At 46.6% G+C, this 24634-nt stretch overlaps 1 protein-coding gene across 10 annotated transcripts in view; it reads left to right on the forward strand.

Moving 5' to 3' along the window:
* The window catches only part of Foxn3 (forkhead box N3), a 375166-nt gene that overhangs the window by 209810 nt on the left and 140722 nt on the right, over positions 1–24634 (forward strand). For all 10 annotated transcript variants that reach the window (XM_041633433.1, XM_041633438.1, XM_041633435.1 and 7 more), the window contains one exon: positions 11988–12100. In XM_041633433.1, coding sequence (XP_041489367.1) covers positions 11988–12100 — 113 coding nt within the window. The remainder of the gene's footprint in view (positions 1–11987; positions 12101–24634) is intronic.

The following is a 24634-nucleotide window of genomic DNA, read 5'->3' on the forward strand; positions in this document are numbered from 1 at the left end:
TGGGAAACCCCACCCTGAAGGAGTCAGGTTCTTCTAAAAGAGAGGCACCATTTCCAGGAATTGGGTCCTGACTGCATGAAAAGAAGAAGCCAAGCTGGACTCAAGTATTCATCGGGCTCTGCTTCCAGACTGCGGACGCCGTGCGACCACCTGCTTCAGACTAATGTGCCCTTCTTGTCTGCTGTCGTGGGTTGTACCCTCAACTGTGAGCCCGGTTTGCCCTGTCTCCTTTAAGTTACTTTTCTCAGAGTATTTTATCACAGACAAAAGAAAAGAGCCAAAATAGTAGGGGCTCTGGCCTGTTTGTGTTTTAAGTCCTCCAAGATGGGCCTCTAAGAGAGAAAGCATGCCCCAGACAGGGGAGGTGTCCATTAAGTCACTGAGTGTAGAAACTTTGGCCTCTACGCATGGTCACTGCATGGTGAGCTGTTGGAGAGCTACGTGGAGTAGTGTTCTGGGTAGACACTGCCCTTACCATAGAGTTCATCCATTCTCTTCCATTTCCTTCATGTGTTAGCCATAGATGAGGGTCATGTTCCCCTTGAAGTTTGGGACTTGCTGTTTGCCCCCCTTGGGTCCCTGCGTTGGCAGCTCACTCCTTTTTTTTGACTTGCCTGTTATTTACTGCTTCAGCTGTCCTCTACTTGGGTCCTGGGTGATTTCAGATCTGTTTGTAACATGGTGCCACGCAGGGGAGGGCCATATGCAGACACTGTATTAAATAAAGGCTGTCCTTCACTGTTGGAGTGCCTGGCCTGGAACTTAAAGTCACTGAAAAGGCAGTTTCTCCTTAAAAGTGGGATTAGGAGTTTAGCAGGATGCTGTGGCTAAGAGCTGGATCTCTGCAGAGCTCAGAAATTTGCAGAAAGGTCTTGGTGGAGGTGGTGGAGGGTGTGTCTGTGGTTACCAGTGGGCCAGGGCCACTCCCTGAAGACAAGCACACAGCCTGATGACTTTGATTCAGAGCTCAGATGCTGTGATTTTATTTATTGATTTATTTAAAGCAAAAGGCGCTTAGTGTCCCGCTTCCCTTGCCTTGCACGCCCGTCACTGGCCTTAGAACCTGGCCAGGTGCTGCCAGCAACTTTTAGTTTTGGAAATAAGGTGATCAAATTATATGTGCCAATTAGATAAGATCACACTGGAACATTTAAAAATAAATGAGTAACTATGGGTAACCAAAAGATAAAGTGGCCCCGGGAGGGTTAGTTGTAATCTATCCAGGGGTGTCTGTGTTATCCAGGGGTGTCTGTATGTCAGACTCCAGCCGCGGTAATTGTCCTCATAAAATATTATTGCAGTTTCTGAGTCACCTGTAAGCTGGTGGAGGTGCAGGAGAGAGTGCAGAGTCAGCCAGAGCCCAGCCCCTCCCTACTCTGCTTCATCCGGGGCTTCGTTATAGCATCCCTTCCTGGGTCTCTAAGTTCTAAAGTTAGCCAAGAGTTTTATAAGTAAACGGGGCGAGTGCTTATTTACTCTTTGCATCTCTTAGCTTTAAGTCAGTTTACCTTTTCAGCTGTAAAAGAAAAAAAAGCGTGAAAAAAGGCAGTCATACAGGACTTAAATTTTTTTGTAGAGTTTATTTTATGTGTATGTGATGTGTGGATTTGCATGCGGGCACGTGTGTACGTGTTTGTGCATGTATGTGTCACGGTGCATGTGTAGATGTCAGTGAACAACTTTGTAAGAGTTGGTTCTCTCCTTTTTTTTTTTTTTCCCCCCAAGACAGGGTTTCTCTGTGCAGCCTTGGCTATTCTGGAACTTACTTTGTAGACCAGACTGGTATCGAACTCACAGAGATTCAACTGCCTCTGCCTCCCAAGTGCTGGGATTAAAGCCATGTGATCCACCACCGTCTGGGTCTGGTTGGTTCTCTCCTTTGTGTGTCTTCTGGGCTTTACTCCATGGTCAACAGGCATGGTCAACAGGCTTGGGAAGCAAGCCCCTCACTCGCTGACATCGAACAGCCCTCAAACGTAATTCCATTCCACCGTGTGTCCTCTTTGTAATTTGCTTGTGGGTTTGAGGCCAGCCTGGGCTACATAGCAAGAAGGACTGTTAAATTTAGTACTGACCAATTTTATTACAAAGAGAACACCCGTACATAGAACAGAACAGTCCATAAGATGTGCATTTTTTACATTTATTTATTGTACACGTGTGGGCATGTGTGTGAAGGCCAGAGGACACCAAGAGGGAGTCAGTTCTCTCCTTCTACCTTGGAGAGACCCAGGGGTTGAGCTCGGTGTATCAGGTGTGTCAGTAACTACTTCTACCTGTGGAGCCAGCTTGCCAATCTTGATTATTATTGTTATTTTATAATTCATTATTGTGTGTGTGTCCATCTGTGTGTGCAGATGCAGACGTGATCTCATTGGTCTGATGTTACACTGGGGCAATGACATTGATGGTTGGTAGAGAAATGGCAGGGTGGGATGGGTTCTTGATAGAGATTAATTTGATTTTAATCAAATCGAAATTATTTTGATGTTACTAAAGTGTTAATGCAAGGGGACACACACACACACAACTTCGCTATAGATGAAGAGTATGCTGTCATCATACTAGGCATGTAAAAGAATTCCTACCCCACCTCTCTCACATAGCCAGGTATGCAGTGAACAGGCGTCATTTAGGGGCTTGAGTGAGCCTCTGAGAGAGCTAGGAGCTAGAGTTAGCGTCGCCACGGAGCTCGTTAGAGGTGATTTCCATCTAAAGTCATGGCATGTCTATTGGCAGGAGTGGCAGCATTTCTTTTCTGCTACCTAGAGGATGCATGGCCTGCCAGTTTGGAATATCCTGCCCTGGGGCTGTCTGGGTCCAGATCTCCTGCTTCCCTTGCTGAGAGGCAGGTCTTCCCTGCCTACAGAAATATCCTGGCTCTCAGAACCGTGTGTTGAGTATGAAGAGAGTATTTCTCTTTTCTATCCCTCTGTTTTTGGTTTTTAAAAAAAATACAAACCTCTCCAAACTATTAGAAAGTTTAGATGAATGCTCAAGGGATCTTTGCTTTGCTTTCCTCCCTCTCCCTTTCTCCTCCCTGTCTCATCCCTCCCTTCCTTTCTCCCTCCCTCCCTCTTCACCAGGGTCTCTCCACGTAACTATGGTTGCCCTAGAACTTGTTATGTAGACCAGGCTGGTCTCGAACTCAGAGAGTTCCACTTGCTTCTCTGAGCAAAGGTGTGACCCGCTACACTCAGCTGGAATGTTTCATCTTTTTTCTTCTGCTTCTAGAATATGAGGGTTTGTTACAGGAAGGGGCACTGACTTCAAGAAGAAACTTCTCTGAGGTCATTGTTTTTCTCCCTCCCTCCTTCATGTATTTGCCTAATTTCTGAGATGATTTTCCCAATGGCTTTGAAGTGTAAAGGTTTTCCCCACTGTAGCCAGTAGAACTGCAGGTAGACCAAATGCTCCTGGTAGTGCCCGTGCTGAGTTTTATCTTGGGTCTCCTCTACTCTCTTGAGGCCCACATCTGCATATTACGGCCGTGTGTTAGAATGACCTTTCTCTGTTCTACCCCCACCCTCTTCCCCAGTATTGTGTAACTTCTCCTGGCAACGGAGAAGTTAATGGACTGGCCACCTCTCACGGGCTGGGTGCGGTTCTGGTACGCCTTCATAACACTTAGGGTCAGGGAAACTATCTCTGAGGTGCAGATGAAGAAATGGATTCCAAGAGGACAAATGGTATCCCCCAACAGCCACCCCCAGTAACCCAGCATATCAGCAGCATGGACAGGAACCACGCAGGTGTATTCCCTTGCTGTTGGGAGCCTCCTTTCTGGAATGTTCTCCAGAGAATCTTTGGCCTCACTTTTGGTCCCCTTTTATGGACAGACAGTCATGGGGTGGTTGCCTCTCAGCCTCTTGGAAGATTGTTCCAGCCTTGGAGCTACACTCCACGCCGCAGAGATGTAGCCAGGAGCATCAGTGCTTTGGTGGCAGGGGCTGTGGGTAGCCAGCATTCCACAGGAGGAGTGGGCTGAGGGTGTGCACATGCTCTGTGCAGTTTGAAGGTTCTCCTCCCTCAGGCCTCATCTTTTCCCTGCTTGATGGACCTGTAGCCTCCTGGCCAGCACAGGCAATCCTTTATATTTTATTGCCTGCCTTCCTCTAGAGGTCCTGCGCTAGGAAAATGGATTCCTCTCAGGGTCTCTACACCTTGCCCAGCATCTCCTGCCCTGTTGTTTTGTACAAATAGTGTTAAGTGCCTGCTTCCAAAGGAGTCCAAGACAAACCCACTTTGCTCAGGCCATGGAAGTGTGCGTGCTAGGGATGCGGTTCATTAAAATCCAGATGCAGCCGCAAGCTTGAGTTATGTGGGGTATGGGCTCTGAAGGTGCTGCTTCCACCCTCTCACCCCTTCTCCGAGGGGGAAGCAGGAGTTGGGGAGAGGCAGAGAACCCAGCGTCTGGGGAAGCTGTGTTGTAGCCTGGCGGTCCCCAGAGGATAAAGTGCGCTGAACTGGTCCAGAAGAGAAGGCTATTACCTTCCCCGAACCTGGGCAGAGATTGTACGAACCTGGGTGTGTCAGCCAATGCCCCTCAAGAAAGTTGAGTGTTCCTTGGTGACAAATGAGTGAACTAATGGTTTCCAACCTCTTTGTAAGAATGCCTCCCTAGAAGAACACAGGGTAGAGCCACCCACCCCTATCCTAACCCCTGACTCTCCCGCCCTTTCACCTCTGCCCTCTGCTTTATCCTCTGAGACAGGCTTCTCCTCACCTGTCCAGGAGGGGTTCCTCATGGCCACTCTTGGGAGCAGAGACCTCTGACCTCCCACATGGTTGCCGGGCCCCGAGGATGCATGGCAACAGAGCTTGAGTTCTTTAAAGAACTTGGAACTCCTGACTGTCCTGACTGTGGCTGACAAGTGTTTACATTTCTTCTACTTTGATCGATACATTCATTTCCCCCTCCATCTCCTTAAGCACAGTGCTTCCGATAGGCTGATGGAGAGTACCATCAGACAGCTATGTGTGATTGTGTCTCATTTCTCATGCGTATGTGGATGTGTGTTATGTATGTTTGAATGTGTGTTTGCATATGTTACTTTGCAGTTGTGTTGTTTTTTTGAAACAAGTTTCTCTGTGTAACATCCCTAGCTGTCCTTGAACTAGCTCTTGTAGACCAGACTGGCCTCGAACTCACAGAGATCCGCCTGTCTCTGCCTCTCAAGTGCTGAGATTAAAGGCGTGCGCCACCACCACCACCCAGCTTTATTTCACAGTTTTAACAATTGCCTACTCCTTTTGGGAAGTGTGTTTTTGGAGCACAGTGTTGACAAGATGGTCATTTAGCTTTGCATTGCCTTCGTAGTAACAGGAGCTGATAATTGTTGTCCTGTTGCTACGTGCCAAGCCCTGTATTATCTCATTCATCCTTAACCACAGTCCCTAGAAGCAGATGCTGCTACAGCAGTCCCATTTATAGACCAGGAAATTGAAGCTCAGAGCAGTTAAGTATCTTGCCCAGGGTCACACAGCTGAGAAGTTGATATAAACTTGGACTCCAGTCTTCAGGACTCTAGTTTCCATGCCAACCAAACTTAAGGACTACCCTTTGAAACACTGTGGAGTGGTTTGCTTCTCACTAACTATGGATCCACGGCCCAGAGAAACCAGTGTTAGTAGTGGCCCTACGTATAACACAAACACAAAACCTAGGGTGATAGGCCTTGTGGGGGACTCAGTTGGTCAGCAAGGAGTGGAGATTGCACTATACACACTGTACACAGTGCAAGGCACAGCCCACTAATGATACGTGGTATCACTACTGACGAACATGACTTTTAGTGTGTGTCTCCTCCCTGCAGGTACCCCGTTTTCCTGTCTCGGAGCACCTGACCAATGATTCCCATTGTTGCCCTCCTCCCCCAATCCAGAACCTCAGCAGCTCCTCACCTGGGCCTTTCTCTTCCCAGAGCTATAGAGCTTTGAACCCAAATACAAGCGTGGGACTCTCGGGCAGCGGGCAGTCAGCTGTGCCTTTTGCACACAAAGCCTCCTGGAAGCGTAGCCACACTCGATGGTTACATCTCTGCTTGCTTTTGTGTTGTCACGGTTGTCAGGGTGGAGCTGCGTTGTCAACAACAGAGACCGTGGACTTCAAAGATGAAAAGATTCCCTCTGGCCCTTTAAGAGAGTTTACCAAGCCCTATTGCAGAGAAGCCAGTTGGCGATATAAACCTCAAAAGCCAGATCACTTCAGACCTGCCTTCTGTGGTCATGGCTTCAGCTACAGAGGTTGGGTCAGCGAGGGTACAGCAGAGGGACGATAAGTGACCTGAGTCCGTGTTCAGTAGGCTCTTTCCCCCTCCTCCCCGCCCTCCCTGCCTAGCTTGGCTGGTCTCAAGCTCCACCTCCCAGTGCTGGGATCACAGGTGTGCAGCACCACACCTGCTCTGTCTAGTACAGGAGATTGAACCCAGGGCTTCATGAATTCACGAACCAGCTGAGTTACACTCCTGTGCCCAGTAAATTCTCACAAATATCATAGCCAGTACATCTAGTAGACAGGGTCAAAGGTTATGCTTTCTACAGCGTATTGGATTTCCCCATCTCTAGTCTTCTACCTGGTTAGTTAAACCAAACCATTGTTTTTCTTTCCCTGGCACTTTGAATCCATTTTTATGTCTATCTAGTTCTCCAATACATTCTAAAGCTGCATCCTTTCTCTCCCTGCTCCCCTTCTTCCTTCTCCTGAGCTTCCTCTTGCTCTTCCCATCCTCCAGTTGCTGCTCCCCCTGTTCCTGCTCCCCTTGTTCCTGCTCCCCCTGCTCCTGCTCCTTTTCCTGCTTTTCCTCCCCCCCTCTTCCTCCTTCCTACTCCTCTTCCTCCAGTTCCTCCTCCCCTGCTCCTCCTCCTTATGTACCTCTTCCCCATGCTCCTCCTCCCTCTCTTTCTGCTCCTCCCCCTCCCTCTGCTCTTCCTCTTCCTCTCCCCTGCTCCTCCTCCCCCTTTGCCTCCTGCTTCTCCTCTTCCCCCTGCTCCTCCTTCTCCTTCTCCGGCTCCTCCTCCCCCTGCTCCTCCCTATGCTTCCCCCTCCTCCCCCTGCTTCTTCTCTTCTTCTCCCTGCCCCTCCCCTATGCTCCTCCTCCCCATGCTTCTCCCACCTGCTCCTCCTTCTCTTTCTCCCCCTTCTCCTTCTCCCACTGCTCCTCTTCCCCCTGCTTCCCCCCTCCCCATGTTTCTCCCCTTCTCTTCTTCCCCCTGCTCCTCCTCCTTTAGCCTTCCGTGACACAGTGCCTGTGATCCTCATCGTGGATACTGGATCTGGTCCACACTTCCCTCCAATCCACGCCTCCCTTGCACAGCAGTTGTCGCCTCACTTTTGTCCTTCCCATCTAGGGTGTTCATTTTCACACCGCTCATCTTTTTCCTCTCAGGAATAGAAGCTGCATGGAGGCAGCCACCTTTTTGTGTTGCTTTTTTTCCTTATATCTCCTCTATGGTGACTGAAAGTAGCTAAGTAAGAAGGGAGAAGGGAGGGAGAAAGGAAGGAGTGGACGAACAAACAAAGGAACGTTGGTTGATCAGTTGTTAGTGAGGTTGGGTAATGTTGGAAACATCCCCAAAAATGGCACGTGAGAGACCTCGAAAACATTCAAGGTCACTGAGAGCACACGTTCAGTTCCCTGACATTTTAAAAGCAGGGTCTCTGACCACACTCTCCAAGCTCAGCTCCGATACCACATTAAGTATGTCTGTTACTACTGCTAGGAGAGGCCTTTACCCTGGAAAGGGATGAAAAGGACCGAAAATTCCCTGCTACTGCTGTCTTAGACCCATGTTTGCTGACCGCTGTTGGCCAGCTCCCAGCTAGACCTATAAGTATTACCTTGTGACGTAATACACATATGCATTGAACATATATGTACACACAAATATCTCACATGTTACTACAGATATTTCTACTCTTTTCTGTTTGATTTATATTCTATTTCTTTAAAACAATCCTAGTTATGACCCATTACATTGGTTTCATGACCTGTTAATGCATTATTGATTACAGTTTGAGAAAACAAACTTTAAAACGTGGTGCTCTGGTGCTAGGGAGATGGCCTTGCTGGTCAGAGTATGGAGACCCAAGGGCACGTCCCCAGCCTGCACGTAATTATGCTTGTTCCTGTGCCCACCAGTGAGCCTGGCTCTGCAGGATTGGAGGAAGGTGGACCCCTGGGGCTTGCTGACCAATTGCTAATCTTGACACTCTGTCTTAGCCCAATGAGGCAGAGTGACCGAGCAGAAGCTTGGCATCCTTGTCCCTTTCTGTCCTCTTTTCACAATGCATGTGTCTTTCCATATGCGCTCGCTCTCATTCTCTCTCTCTCATATGATGCCGTTCCTCAGGAATTGTCTGTCTAGCAAAGGAATTTGAACCTGAAAAGATGGATCTCAGGCTGACTGCTAAGTGCATTTTATGGAACTGTGGGATGTGGGGTGATGATGAGCTTGCAGAGAAGGTCCCTCCATCCGTACTTCTCCAGAAGTCTGGGGGAGAACGGACTTTTTCTTGGTAAATTTCATTTTGTTCCCCCCCCCTCAAAATATTTTTGCTTCTTTTGTATGTTGATTTTTTTATTGTTATCAATAGAGTTATCAGTGACTCCTCAAATACTTTTAATTAAAAAGTTATAAAAACTTTATCTTATCCCCTATTGTTTGTACATTATTTTTCTCTTGGTTAGGTGTGATGTGTGTGTGTGTGTGTGTGTGTGTGTGTGTGTGTGTGTATGTATGAGATGGCTAAGATGCTCAAAGCATGCATACACACATACAAATATACACACAATCACATATATAGGCACACACACACATATATATATATATATAAAATGAAAATGCATACCTATTTGACATGTCTTATTGTTTTGAATTCCTGAACATTTCATGGTGCATGACCCTCACAGTTATTCCCATTAGGAAGCTCTGCATTCTTTGTCTTCAGATGACATGCAGAGATTTCCATAAATGCGCTGACTCTTATTACACAATATAATCAAATCACACCCCCTTCTGCATGAGGCATTCGGTATAATTTTTCCTGGCCTTTGAAACTTGAGCGCTCTATCCCCTGTACATTTCCGTTTCAGAAGTTTTTGGCTAAAGCACTTGAACCATCACATGAAACCAAAGAGGAGGCGTGGAAATGAGGTGTGCTGTCCTTTCCCACTGCCCTGAACCCCAAGGCCTGTGCTTTTACCCTAAAGCCATCAGAGGCTTTGACAGGGTGCATACCCAAGCAGCAGTGCATCGAACTCGTCCTCTTTTGAATGCCTGCAGTTCTCAGTGTAAGACGCACTGCCTTTTAGTATATCACTACTCTTCAGTCAGTGCCTGTTTGGTCAGAAAACCAATGACAAAATCTCCTAACCTGTAACGTGCTGGCAATCCCAGACCTCGGCAGAGTCCAAAGGATCCTTACGATTTCTTAGGAACTAAAGCCTGAGATTGTTAATGAGTAATAGTATATGTACTGACTAAATTTGGAAGCATCAGTTTGATGATCATGATTCTTTTCGCAAAAGGAAAGTTCTAGAAGCTGGTTGTCAGTGGTGTTGGCTTCCTGAATAAAGAAGTTACAGTGGTCAGAGCTTGGTGTATGGAGTGCCTGGGAGGCAGATAGAGTGGTGAACTTTTGTTAGAATACTAAGACTCTTACCAACATGCTGTTCAACCAAGTTACATGATGACTTTCAATTTTCAAAAACTCCTCCCATACCATCGTTGGGCTAACAAATTTAAGGTAGTGAGACATGTCTAGTCAGGCATGTTCTCTCTGTTATGATCTCTTCAGTCCCTTAACCCATCACTTCTTTCTCGGGTACCCGCAGGCATGCCTCTGGGTTAGGGTTTGATCTCTCACCATCCCTGCGTTTGCCTGTCTCTCATCAGGCACCATGCTTGTCCATGGCCACACAGGCATGGTTATGTGGCTGCAGACTGCCCAGTCTCACTTTCCAGCCTTCTTCTCAGGAGCTGGATCACTTACTGGGGGATTGTTAGGCACAGATCTGGGGTTTATTCCATTTCGTCTTTAAATAGCATCACTGCCTCATAAAGAGGATACTTGAGTTGGGGTGGGGAGAACCACATTCTTGGCGTATGCTTGCCTACCCCAGAAGGCTGGTTGCTCTTTGTTGAGGGTTTTTTCAGGTGAAAGATTAAACTGTCCCTGCCTTGAAAGCCATCTTGATGAGAACAGAGGCCCTTAGGCTGCTGCTGCTCGGACTATCTCCTTGCAGAAGTGTTTCTTCTATTGCGTGTTGACTATGTCCTTCCCCACACCTGTGCTGGTCCCCTGGCCAAGGGCTCAACTGGGAGCCTTTGATGAAGAGGGTTAGGCCAGTCCTCCCACCGTGGGAAGAGCTAACTTGCTTTGGTGGCTTCTTTTATGTTAGTGTAGTTTGGTAACTCATTGTCTTCCCAGCCCTCTCCACACCTCACCTTTCTTTAAAGTACACCAGCCAGCTTTTTCCATAGGAAGAGATGGAGGATCGAGGACCCGTTCTGCTTGGAAAGGCTGGGTCAAGCCCTTCAAACTCTACCAGACTTAAAAATGTGAGCATGGAAAAAAAGGCTGGGGAAAGTTGATGACTTTCAGGTCTTTACTTGCCCAGATGATTAAGCCCTGCTTGTATGTATGTCTTTAGCATAAATGTTCTGGGCCCCGGCAACTGGGCCGGTTCCTGTGGCCTTTGTAGCCTTCTCCTGTCCCCAATACACCAGGAAGAGTTCATTCTAGTTGCTCTGATGTTCCTGAGGCTTGAGGATTATTTTAACACACGCCGTGAATGCATAAGGCTTGTGAGAGCTATTTGGTGAAGTGATAACTGAAATACAGAACTAAAAAAAAAAATTCTTCAAAGATTTTTGGACTGGCTTAGCTTTAGTGGTCTTTTGGTTCTTGTGTTAGTTGCTGTGTTAGTTAAAAGGTTTTCTCATTTGTTTTTCTAAACTTTGGAAGACACCGCCAGGCTTCCTGGAGGAGAGAAGTGAGGGAAACTCTAAGGGACAGGGTTGGGTGGCTCTTTTAGCTTCTTTTCTTTGCAAATCAGCAAATATTTAGAAGTGACCTCATCAAATGGTTTGTGTACCCTGGCCCACTTGGAAGTGAAAGTGCCCCCCCCCCCCATCCACTTTTAAAGCAAAATGCTGATCTTTAACCAGTTGCCTCCAGCCCTCCAGCAGAAGCTTCCTTTCCCCCACAGGGAACAGCTTTAGCCAATTTACACTTTTTAAAGTGTGACCCCCTTCTAAAGATTCCTAGAGACTGGAGCGGATTGTTGTGAATGGAAGTGTCCCTGGTTGTCCCTCAGTCCCGTGTCCCCTCCTCCCCATGCCACCCCCCCAATAAAAATATATAAAAATGCATTGGATTCTGGATTAGGTTTGCTTTTGTTGTCTGAAGTCTTTTGTTTCTTGGGGGAAGGAAATTATAAATTCCATTGCAAGCATAAATGTTCTTTTGTTTGCAAGTTTGAGGGGGGGGGCAAAAACACTGAGTGGCTTACTTTTCTGTTCTTGTAAGATCGTGCCAGTGTACTGTGGTTGAGAACAGCTGGGAGCTTAAGACCAGAGATGGAGCGTGGAGGTCGTCTCAATGCTCTTAACGTGAATGCCAGCCAAATCATAGAATTTGGAAGAGAATATGTATTTTCTTCCAAATTCATACTGAAAAATACAGGATTCTTGTATTTGGGTAGCTCAGATGTGCACATTGTGCTGTTGTATCAGCACGGTCTGGTAGCAACATGTTCCTCTGGTTTGTCCAGCTCGGTGAGAAGAAGGTATACGGGCCCTTTATGGTCTCCTGTTGTTAGAGGACAACATTTATGCCTGGGAAATTGTTAACAAATAACAGGAGGCTTTTAAGAGTAACTATAGTATAGCTATGTATTTGCCTACTGCAAAATACCCTGTGCTGTGTTGATATAATTAATAATATTGTATTAATATGTTTTTATTTTAATTTTTCTCTGCAGAGTATTGGGAAAGGGTCATTGTGGTGCATAGACCCAGAGTATAGACAAAACCTAATTCAGGCTTTGAAAAAGACACCCTACCACCCACCTCCCACCCCTCAGGCTTATCAAAGGTAAGTAAATTGGACTATCTGATTTTTTTTTTTTTTTTAAGTCTCCTGGAATTGTGTTAGTCTAGAGGAGTCAGGCTCTAAAACTAATTTAGTAGGCTGTGTGAGATTTTTAAAAATAACTGCAATAAATGAGAAAAAAATTTAAGTATGATTAGGAGGTACATCCATTGATGTATTTCCTTCAAACCTTACCATGTCTCTGCTTCAGGGAGTGTGTCTCCAGGCTTCCCGGTAGGTAGAATAATGTCTTCCTCGGTGGGCATTTACAGAGGAACGTTGACAGCTTCCGTGTTTCTGTGTGTCACATTTTGTTGGGGTACAAGCGGCAAGGCATACAGGTGATCCCACCTTTCCATAGCCTGTCTGTGCAGATGTTGAGAGAGAAGGCCCACTCGCTTGTTGTCATCCCGTTTCCATGTAGACAGGCTCCTGAGTGATGGGTTTGTTGTGGTTACTAAGTGTTTGCCTTGAGAGCAGTGGCCACTTTTCCTCCTCACGTGTCTGTTTGTCATGGGATTGAGGTCATGAGTGCATTTTTACAAATATATTATGGGGACTGGTTAAGTAAATTGTCACGGTTTGAAGAAGCACGTTCATACGAGATTAGAAGAAAGGGCCTACAGAACAAAGAACCAGATTTCAAAGTGTGGCGTCTTAGCTATTCATGGTGCTTGGATTTGTCATCAACCCTACCAAGAAAGTTTTTGAAATTTGTTTTTTTTTTTTTTTTGCTTTTTTTGTTGTTTTTTTTTTTTTGTTTGTTTTTGTTTTTGTTTTTTTTTTTTTTTGCTTTTTCGAGACAAGGTTTCTCTGTGGTTTTGGAGCCTGTCCTGGAACTAGCTCTGTAGACCAGGCTGGTCTCGAACTCACAGAGATCCGCCTGCCTCTGCCTCCCGAAATTTGTTTTGTTTATTCATGTATATGTGCATTTATATCTGTGTAGCATTTGTGTGCTTGCTGTCTGGAGTCTGGAGGCGGACACTGCATCCTCTGGAACTGGAGTTACAGATGGTTTGAGCCACCGTGTCAGTGCTGGGAATTGAACTTGGGTCCTGTGGAAGAGCAGCCATGCTCTTAATCGCTGATCCATCTTTCCAGTCCTCCTACCAAGAAATTCTAAAAGACTTGCAGCAACGTTTCTTTTGTAACTATCCAGTTAAAAGAAATCGCCCCTGGAGTAGCCATTATGTTAATTGGGAATGGCCTGATGTCAGAAGCCTGGGGAATTTTACAGTCCACTTGCAGATTTTTCTGTTCTGATGTTTGTTCTGCAGGAGGCACACAAAGTGAGCCTCTGACGTGGCATTAATGAAGTTCTTGTGCATTCCAGCACAGGCCCTAGACAATCAGTCTCCGGCAAGAGACGGGAGAAGCAGCTGGGCTCTATGAGAAGACTGCTGTATGTCTGCCTTTGCTAGGCGATTAGCGTGATGGTAGCCATAGCAACTGGAGTGTCTCCATAGTAACGCGTAGCCGAGACAGGTGCACTTGCATCACAAGACTGTTTGTTGCCTGGCAAAAGGACAGGCCATTAGTACTTAGATATACGCTGTTGCCTTAGAAACAAATAACCCTCCATAGCAACTACAGTTGGTTCACAGGGGTATTTTTTAGGGGCTGGGCGGAGGGGGGTGAACACCAAGGTTGTAGCAGCTTTTGTCTGTGTTCATAAAAATCAGTGGAAGCATCCTTTATTTGAAATGACAACTTGAGGTCATATAGCCGTAGGAGGAAAAAAATGGGATTTTCCAGAACATCCTATCTTACACTGCAGAAATGTCCAGAAGGACAGAGCCATATGCTCGGCTTTCTGCTTGTGGTTGTAACCACCCCTGAAATGTAAACTGGGATTGGAGTAGAGAATTGCTCCTCTCTGGGGTTGGTGGGGAGCCTAGCACTAATGATTGAAATATTTTCCATGTTCACAGTTTCTGATTCCCACTCCACTTGTTTCTCTAGATTCTACCCAAGAAGTATGTCACACTCGCTTGCTTCTAGCAGGTTAAAAATGTGTTATTCACTGGGTCGTTTCATTTGTTCATTTAGGCCAGTGTCTTGTTGCCAAATGTGACCCCAAGGGATGCCCTGCAATTATTTAATAATATGAAGGATCATAACAGAGTTCTGGGGCTTGCAAGTAGAATATAGTCAAGCCAGAGGGATCGTGATCTGGGCATAGCCTAATGGCTTCACTTGAGTTTTAATAGGAGCATAAAAATGCAGATGAACCAGAGTTTTTATAGTAAAAATAATTTCCCTTTCTCCCAGTTAACTGAGGATAGAGGGCACAGTTACTTTCCGTTAGTTACCCATGCATGGGCTGAGATTTCAAGTCCATCGAGGTCACTGGATACGGAATGAGGTGACATTCTGTCACCCCGCCTGTCTCTTCCATGTTTTGACTTCAGAGAGCACCTTGCTCTCCCCATGCCCTTGAATGAGTTTGCTGGAGGAGCCTGGAGTGTGTGAAATCATACTGAGGCTGCTCCATGCCTGATAACTGGCAGGAATTTCTGTGCACCAGGCTGCTTGTTGATGTGACTTTGGGAAGATGGGGTGGGACCGCCAGTCATAAACAGATACCACAATGCTGAATTCACCTGATCTGGCCAGGTCCACTGTGAGACTCATGGGATTATTTTCTGCCCCTTGTGGAGTCACTGGGAAGTGTTTGGCTTCCCTGGAGCTGGTACGCTGCATGCTAGGAAGATGGTGATTATACAAGAAGGTTGATATTGCTCTGGCATGCAGGTGTGCTTGGCAGCAGCAATGGCCTATGCTGCAGGTGGTGGGAAGCTCTGTGAGGAAATCAAGGCATCTGAAAACAATGCCCCCAACCTTGTTCACACCCGAATGTAATGCTAAACATTGCATTATGTCGGCTTGCACCTGCTTTCCAAGATTTTGTTAGAATGTTCTACACCGCTTTCTTATTTCTAAATACCGTTTTTTTAACGGAAACGCAGAGAGCTCGGTGATGTTAGCCTTTGTATTAGCTTACGTAGGCCACCACGACAAAGAACCACAGCTGAGTGAGTCAGACAGCGTAAACAGACCGCCTCACAGAGCTGGTTGCAGGCGTCTAAGGTGTTAGGAGGGCTGGGATCTTCTGGAGCTGTTGGGGAAGATCTGCCGGCCTTTGCCCTGGTTCTGGTGGCTTCCGGACTAGCCGTTAGCAGGGCTGGGTTCTTCTGGAGCTGTGGGGAAGATCTGCCAACCTTTCTGCTGGCCTTTGCCCTGGTTTTGAAGCCACGAGTAGGACATTAGTGGCCTTTTCTTTCTGATATTAAGGTCTGTAGTGAAAATGGTTGTTTTAATGTTAACTCAGCAGAGTTTTAGTGGCTCCTTCCTGCTGCCGTGTCCACATGCTTTGCAATTCTTTAGAGAGAATAATCCTGCCAAGTGTGTGATCGTTGTATGTCTACCTTAATGTTCATCCATCTGAGCATCCCTGAAAGGGTCCCCACAAATAGCCTTAGCTCCTGTGGCGAGACTTCACGCTGGTAAAGGCTCCTTGGGAAAAGCCTGGGGCAGGGGAAAGAAGCTACTGAGGTGCTTGGGAAACTCATCCTTTTAGGCAGTTAAGAGATCAGTAGATCCTTAAGATGTTAGCAGTGTTAATTCCTCTACTCAAAATGCTGACTTTGCACACAGCAAAAATAGCTTATTCATTGCTTGGATCGGATGATACAACACCTCCCCCACCACACACACACAATGTCTTTCCTTCCAATTCTTTAAAATATGGCGTGATATAAGAACCACAAAGCTACAGTGAAACCAGACTTAAGTTTGCAGTGAGGGCATTTGTTAGATGATCGTGCCATTCTGTGTTTCAGTTTGGTTGAGCATCAAGAGCATGGGAAGACTTGGGTTAGCGGCTGCAGCGTTACCCTTGAATTTCATAGTAAGCACCATACCTGATGGAAATCATAAATAGTTCTTTGAATGCTCTTTGTTGTCAACACACATATTTGTGTTAATGGGTGAGATATTATATACTTGGGAAAGATATATTTAAACTGATACTTTTTTCTTAGAATCATTTTTAAAGGTATATTAAAAAGCAGAAAAGCAGTATGAAGCCTCATTGTGTTAAACTGGTAGGCGAGTGTGCTAAGTTAATGTAAAAAAGATACGGGATCGGACTGCCGAGTTCTCTGCGCTGGTACTCGAGATGTACATCTTGTTTTGTCAGAAAAATCGGAGCGGGTGGGTAATGGAAATCATTTCAAATATGGGAGTACTCTATTTCTAAGAGTTATGCTGCCGTATGAGCTTTAAAATCCATTAGTTGACTATAATTTCATTTTCATATCAAATCTCGTTATCTATTGACTTCTGCTATGTTCTGTGAGTTGGTCTCATAGAATATCTTTGACCTCAGCATTTTGCCTCGGGTGTGCTGTGTGTTGTACATTTCATTCTCATTCAGCGCGGAGGCGGCGTTTTATTTACTTGGAAAACAGCCCGTGCTCTCGTGGAGCAGTTAGATTCTAGGTGGATCTCGTGAATACCGGGCCCATTCATTGCCTCTCATTCTGTCTGTTCATACTTGGAAGTTGAATGCATAAGCCGTGTGGCTGAGGATGTCTATTTTACTCAGGTACTGAATAAAATGCCTGGCCCAGAGAGCCAAGCTAGTTGGAGTGACTCTCATCTCTGTGCTTGGGGACCTGCAGAGCCTGTTAGGAGTCTGCTGAGTTTCTCCTGCTCTGACTCCTGAGCCAGGGAAAACAGAGATGCAGTGTGCTTTTGATGCCTCCCGAGAAGAAAGCTGAGGTGTGGATGGAGCCCGGAGGGGGGCTGGAGTCTTTTCATATTTGCTTAGAGTCTATTTGCTTCTCCCGACAGCCCAGCTGAGGGCCTGGCAGCTCTCGCATCTGAGCACCTGAGGCTTTCAAGTAGGGAGGAGAGGACTGCAGATGGGGTTGACTTCATGGCGCTGTCTCAGACCTTTCACTTTCCAAAGTAAGAAGAGAGGGATCTGTGCTAGAAATACGAAGCAACTCTAAAGAGAAAAATTGCACGAAAGCAAATGATATATATAATACAAAGAAAGACAGCATTTTCTTTGTTTTTGCTGTAGTGTAACATGAGAAATGATAATCTTCATAAATACAAAAAAAAAAGGAAATCTCTCAACCGCTGCCACACCCAAGCCTGCTCTTTCTCCAACTTCTGGTTACATCAGTGTTTGGGATGTTAGAGATTGAAAAAGAGGATGAGGACCGGTGAGATGGTTCAGGTGCTAAGGCCCTTGCTGTGGAAGCCTGACCCACATTCAGTCACCAGAGGCTACATAAAGATGGAAGGAGAGGATCATTTTGAAAGTTGTCCCCTTACCTTCCCATGTGTGGCGCACACAGCCACACATACAATAGTGAAAAGTAAAATATGGAGCAGGGGAGGTGGCTCTTTCTGCTCATGTGTGAGGGACCTAAATTAGGATCCCCCGCCCTGCACGTAAAAAGCAATGTATGTGTAGTGTCACGTGTCTGTAATTCTAGCACCAGGGAGGAGGAGACTAGAGGATCCCTGGAACTCACAGGCCATGCCAATTCATGTGCGCGCCAGACCCCATCTCAAAAATATAGGATGCATGATGTCAGTTTTAGTACCCCCCCATTCATATATGTGAGACAGACAGATACATACACACACAGACAGACAGACACACACACACGCACACAAGATGGAGCAGTGGAATACATGGTGCCTAGGAGAACTGAGGAACTTAGGAGAAGGTTTCTTTACTGTACGCAGCAGCGGACTGTGTCAGTCAGAACGGTAGTGGGGTGTAGTCAATGATCTCAGTAATGGTAAGCATCTGTGCTGACCCGCTCATCCCCACCACCATCGTCAAAGGCCTCTCTAGGAGATTTCTGTCCACATGGGAGGGGTCCTTTCAGATAATAGGAAAGGCGCTGCTGCTGGCTGGGAGATCCCTTGTGACAGCCAGAAATCTGTCAGAGAAGGTGAACATAGCAGCCACCTGTACCAGCAACACAGAGGGATCTGAATCCAAGAGACAGCCATTATACACAGAACGATCTCCTGTCAGAACAGACATCAAAAGCCGGGTGGGTGCTTGGGTTATGGACAGAATGGGTGAAATGACCCTGATGATGCTACACAGAGCTACACAGCTGCCTGGGTCATCCCAAAGGGCTTTGCCATTCCTGGAGAAGCCATCTCTCCCCTTCTAGATTGAGATCTTAGATCTGCTGAGCTGCCTGTGACCTGCAGTGGGGCGCTATATACTTTCTTGGCACGATGTTTACAGCTGTCCAAAGCCTACCGTGTGAAGTGTAAACCAAGCATCAGGCCGGTAGGCCTGCCCTTGCTCCTCAGAAGTGAGGGGTTCGGTTTTCTCCTGGGAGTAACTCCAGCGTTCAGGTCCACAGTGGACCTGAGTTAGTTCCTCTTCATTCCGTGCCATCCAGTCCTTTGATTCCTGCCCTGCAATCACCTCCCTTGTGTAGTGACACTTGCTTCCGTGCGAACAAGATTAGCTTTGCAGTGTTTGCTAAGCAGAAGATCATTTTCAAAAGCTGTCTATCAAACCGTGCAGACCTTCCCCCCATTGTCTATGCTGTGAACGAATGAGAACACCGCCCACCCTTTATAGAAACCTTCTCTAAGGAGTCAAACTGCTGTCCTTGCCCCACAGGGTTGTGTGGGTTTTGTTCGAAGTCTCTGATCACATTCTTTAGCCTCTGGTGTTTTTCAGACACCAAGTTTTGCTCATATTATCTATCAAACCATCTTCAAGACTCTGCAAAACGTCAGGAATTCCAAAGCCCTCGCCAAGTGGAGGTAAGGCTCCTGTCGTCTGGAGAAAACATCCATCAGCCACCAGACATGCCTTCTAATCTTATCTCTGTTTTTTGAGAACATGTTGCTAATCACAGCAAACCAGGTTGAGACATGTCGTGTGTTTACTTTTACGTAGAAAGTTCTGGTGGCAATCTGTTCACCAGCTGCTCACCGTGCCCTGTGCCTCCAAGGAACTGAGCAGGCCCCCTCCTTGATGGCAGTGCTCTTAAAAGAGTAAAGGTGGACAGAAAACTCAGTCAGAGAGAAAGTCCTCCATGTTTGTAGCTTTACCCACCCTCTTTGCTCTGCCTTTGTCTTCCTCTTCCCCTTTTGCCCCCTCTTCTCCTTTTCTCCTCTTCCTTCTCCAATTGTGAGCAAAAGGACTTTTGTTTTTAACTATGAGGAAAGTGGCGTTTCTCCCCCCCCCCATCTCTGACCTAAAATTATTCCCCCACCTACCTTTTCTTTAACACCTTTGGGGAAACTGAGGCACATAGAGAGGTTTTGCCTCCCTTCACTTTGCAGCAGAGCCCATAGGACAATGTGCTAGCCTGACCTCAGCCAGTCTGCCCAGCCCCCAGCCGCAGCACTTGCTGTGGAGGGGACCTGAATTGGGCCTGCAGACGGATGCAGCAGTTGGGCCATCCATCCTTGTTGGGAAGGAACACGGGAGCAGGGAAATGAAAATGACATCTAAAGATGTCAGGCTGTCAAGGAGTGAGAGATGAGTGACAGTGGCCTCCACCAGTGCTGCCCCTTCGTAGGCCAGCAGTCGGAAGCAGGACTTCATCTTGGTCCTGCAGCCAGTCAACATGATGTCTGATGGAGCCCAGGCTGCCTGCTGCCGACTGGTAGAGTCAGCCCGCCAGCCTCCCTCTTAGCTTCTGAACGCAGATCTGGGCCAGATTCGGTCTCAGAAAGTGACTCTTGCTTGGTCACTCCATCAGTAAGTGAACGTGGACTCTTTACTTCAACTCTCCGAGCCTCCCTCTTTTCGTTGCTGCTGCGGTTTAAGACTACCTGCCTCACACGAGAACTTTGGGGATGTTACATCAAAGTAATGCATCGGACGCTCAGTTCTCGTGTCTAGTCCTAGAAGAAGCATAGGATTTCTCTTTCCTTGATAATCACTTGGTCTTGTTTTTGCCTGCACTAGCTTTTGGTTGGTTTTGTGTCACCAAGTGTCTTTTTATACTTTAGAATCTGTGCACTCTGCTGGATTTAAGATCCATGGAAACCGGGGCTCGTTGTAAGTGTCTGCTCCTTGGGTATTTAAACAAAGCTTTACATAGAGGTTCTTTGGGAGATATTTACTGGCGGGTGGCTACTCTTACGCTGGCCAGCACACATTATGCAGATACCTCAAAGCATTTTCAGCCCCATGTCCAGTTGTCTTTGGAGGCAAATGAGGAGCTGGCCTCTGCATTTCTTCTGAGGTACCTGGGTGATTTTGGCGAAGTAGATGTTTCTGCCTTCCGGCCCTGCTGTGCTCTTGTGATACTCTTTGGATATTCCTATTTCTGAAGCCTAGGAGACCTGTTACGCTGCCTATGGGTGGAAGGTTCTTATTTCCAGGCTGTTGACCCCTCGGTACCAGATACTGTCAGGGTATAGGCCTCTGCAGCTGCCATAGGAGGGACATACGTGTGTTAGATGCCCCAGGCCTGAGATGGCCCAGCCTTGTGGCTTTCCTGTGCCCTTGCTAAGAAGCCTCCCTCTGAGGCCTGCTGTGGTGCTGACAGGCACTTCTAAGGTAAGGACCCTAGCTCCTGCCCCAGCCCCTCATGTTAATGGGAAAAGCTTCCAACCTAGGCTGGCCAAACTGTCAATTGTGCTCTTTCTCCAGCAGACCCTTAATCCTGCTTGCATCTCTCCACGGTAACTCATTAGCTTCCCCCTCCACTCTTTTCCTCTTTGATGAGAACAAAGCTGGTTCCTCCCTGCTCTCCTGCTTTTCCTTCCCAGGGAATTGTCCTAGCAAGAGAGCCCTCCGAATGGTGTCTGTCCTACCTGCCAACAGAGGGAGCACCTTGTTCCCAACAGTTAACCTTCATGTCTCTGGTGCTGCAGACCCTGGATTCTGTTGCAGGGTAGTGTGTGTGTGTGTGTGTGTGTGTGTGTGTGTGTGTGTGTTTGGGGGGCGGTCATCCTCTTCAGTACCGAAGGCCCCTCACTCCGCAGCAGAGCCCCAGCTTTTTAGAGGAAAGAACAGTTGCACATACCACACGTTAATGCCGATGGAATTTTATTCTTACTAAAGCCCTTTGAAGTCCCTTCTTCTGCCACTGCCCCTCTTGCCCTCAGCTCTTAGATGTGGTGTGTTCTGTCATCGGGTTGGTGAAGTCAAAGTTGCAGGAAAACCATCTGAATTTCTCTAATACAACTCTTTGATGTTGAGTGAAACAAAAATCTATTTCTACCCAATGCCTTAGACGTCTGCGAGATGAACTCTGGAAGTCAGCTCTTTTAGCACGGCTAGAATTTCAGATTGATATCCTCTTCTCTTCTGAACCCAAATTGTTCTAAATATAGGGCAAGAGCACACAAAAAGGCACTGAATGAGCACCTACTATGTGCCAGGTTCCTCCCAAGAACCAAGTGAGCTAGACTTTGCCGCGCTTTTCCATTTGAGAGGGCTGAGAGGAAGGTAAGCCCTGTGCTGCAGATGGCTGAGTTGGGACCTTGCCAGCTCGATTGCACTTTTTCTTTCCCTACCGCGATTTGCCACCTCATGGTGGAAACATTGTCCAGCATCTAGAGTTGATGTCATTCTTGGCGAGGAGGAACGGTATAGGAGATAGTTAATATTGTTAACTCGACAGGCTGAGAATCTGCTAGGAGACAAACCTCCAGGCCTGTCTCTAAGATATTCTCTATATTAGCCTAATTGAAGTGAGAACCCCCACCCTAATAAGTGAGTGGCCCCGTTTCCTGGGCTGGATGTGTCAGACTGAATAAAAAGGAGAAAGTAGGGGCTTGGGAGGTGGCTCGGCTGATAAGAGTCCAAGCTGTACAAGCCTAAGAACCTGAGCTTGACTCCAGGAAGCCGTGTAAAAAGCCAGCGATGACAAAGGGAACCGTAGCCTCAGCAACCCTGAGGCCAGATGGCAGCCTGGGACCAGCTAGCTTTATTCAGCACAGCAGGGACAAGAGGGACCCCGCCTCAGAACAAGCTGGATCGAGAGAACTGCCCCCACCCCGTCTTTGACATCTATACATGTGCCTGCACATCATACATGTTGGACACATACACATGTGTAATGATAATAATAATAATAAAACAACCAGACATTTTAACGGGAAAAGGGAGGAGTAAGTGGAGCACTGGCCTCAGTCTCTGCTTCCTGACTATGGATGCAGTGTGCCCAAAGCCTGAAGCTCTGTCACTGGGACTTCACCCATGGTGGACTGTATGCTGAACTCTGAACCAAAAATAAGCTCTTCGTTCCTGAAGATACTTTGATCAGGTATTCCGTAGCCAGGATGAGAAAAGTAACAGTTAGCATCCTTTTGAAAGGGGGCTGAGGTTGTAAGGCACAGCGAGGGTGGTGGAGACTGGTTTGGACAGCCCAAATGGGGTGGAGCTAAGGGAACAGAAGCAGGGGAAGGAGAGCCTTACAAGCCCGAGCCTGGTGGGAAGAGGCCTGAGGAAAGGTGGCAGAGGGATTGTTGAGGGCAAGGGGGAGAGGCGGACAAGCCTCCTTGGTGAGTGGTAGGTGTGCTCATCCAGGAGGGTGGCTTGCAGTTTAGAAAAGATAGGTAGATGCACGCTGAGTCAGGACAGATCATACAGTGTTTTCTCAAACTGATAATTTTGGTTTTATGACCTGCGAGTTACTTGTACTACTTTAGTAAGAGAAAAAGAATCAAGGTTCACTGCATCCAAAGGATTATCCTTGAATGCCACCGTTGGAATCCATCCTCTTCTCTTCATCCTGGCAAATGAATGTTTATAATTTCTTCCTAAAATTGTATTTGCATGGAAAGCTGATGAAAACAAAGCACCTTTTGGATTTAGACAAAATTTCTCTTAGAATCATTGTAGCTAAAGCAATGAATTTGGTTGACATTCATCAAGAAAGAGTCTTTAGCATTAGTTTGCGAGTCTCTAGTACTGCGCAAACTCAAAAACAACAACAACCAGAAACCCCACACACAAAAATAAAAATGCGTAGAGCCTCTCCCTGTGCTTTCTATTGGACACTCAGGTATTGTGTCCTAGTTCTTATTGGATTTGATACTCTTCATTTTATTTTGTTCCGAATATAAATTTGTTCTTAAAATGAAACCGATTAATTTTTAAACTGTAGGTTGGATTGGATGCTGTGTATCTTTGGGGAGCTGTTTTTACTATTTTCGCTGTTTGTGTTTCGTGCAAAGGAAAGCCCACGTTGAGAATTTTTGTTCCACATCATAGAGTACTGTATTGAAGGGACGTTACAGTCATCCAGTGCAGAGGTCCCTGAAAGGCTTGAGGGAACGGTGTTCAGTAGATGTTGGGATTTTACTTTTGGCTGTATGTGAAATTTTTCATGGCCAAAAATTTGGGGGAATACAGATCACAGTAACTTGTTTGTGGTAAGCACACAAAAGAATTTTCCACGTTTTATGAAATTGATATTTTAAAAGTGGTGGCCCGCTGGTGATTAGCATATTCTAAGGGATACCAATTTGGAGGGGAAAAAATACCTAAAATGGTGTCTCTTGTGTAAGTTGTTACTCAGTGGTGGCAGTGAAATCAATTTAGTGATTGGAACTCTTTCTCTTTCCGAGAAATAGTAGAGTCGATAGAAGGTGCTAGAGTGATTGTAAGGGGGGGTGGGGGTGACTGTTTGTGCAACTTAAGTTTCAGTATGTCTGTGTGCTTGTGTGAAGTCAGTCAGAACGAAACATCTATTTCTTACTACAGAGGACAGCCAAAAGTTTCTGGAGAATGCTAGTCTAATTCACTTCCTCTTTACAAGTAAAAACCCTTAAGTCTCGTACGGGGGTGATGATAACACTCAGAGGTTCGTGGCAGAGTCCGAGACTTTTATCTTCCTTCCCTCATGTCAGCACACTGCTAAATACACTTAGCACCTTGTTTAAAAAAAAAAATCAGTGCTGGTGCAAACCACCCAGACGTCCATCTGCAGGTGATTAAACAGAACGTGCACAAGGAAGTATTATTCGGCCTTCAAAAGGAATGGAGTTCTGACTTGCCTGCTGCAACCTGCACGAGCCGTGAGGACATAATATTACGCTAAGCAGTATAAGTATGACAGTTACAGAAAGCTCCTGTGTAATTTTCTATTTGGGATGACGAAAGAGCTCTAGACACAGATAGGAGCAGAATCGATTATGTAATAAGAATGCCCCAAATGACGCTGACGGTAGTTTCGTGTTATATATATTTTAGCATCCTGCACAGACTAGGCACAGAAGAAAGGTGAAAAGGAGGCACCCCACTTTTTCTGTGGGGAGCACATTTATTCTGCACTGTAGCATGCATTCTTTCCTTTGGTTCTGCCCTCTTAGGGGTCAGGTCTGGACAGGAGGACCTTGAGGCAGACAAGACAGGCCCTTTGCTCTGCAGAGCCCCGGGAGCACAGTGGCCAATGGCGGGCTTAGGGCTGGACACCTCTGATCACTTCCATGGCCTGTCAAATCGAGCTGCGGTCTCTGGGGGCTGACAGTCCCGACTTGCAGCAGCGTGCGTCCCGGTTTTCTTCTTGG

This window comes from Microtus oregoni, unplaced genomic scaffold, assembly GCF_018167655.1.
Source record: "Microtus oregoni isolate MIOR12 unplaced genomic scaffold, Mior012 000043F_ref0000047, whole genome shotgun sequence".
NCBI lineage: Eukaryota > Metazoa > Chordata > Mammalia > Rodentia > Cricetidae > Microtus > Microtus oregoni.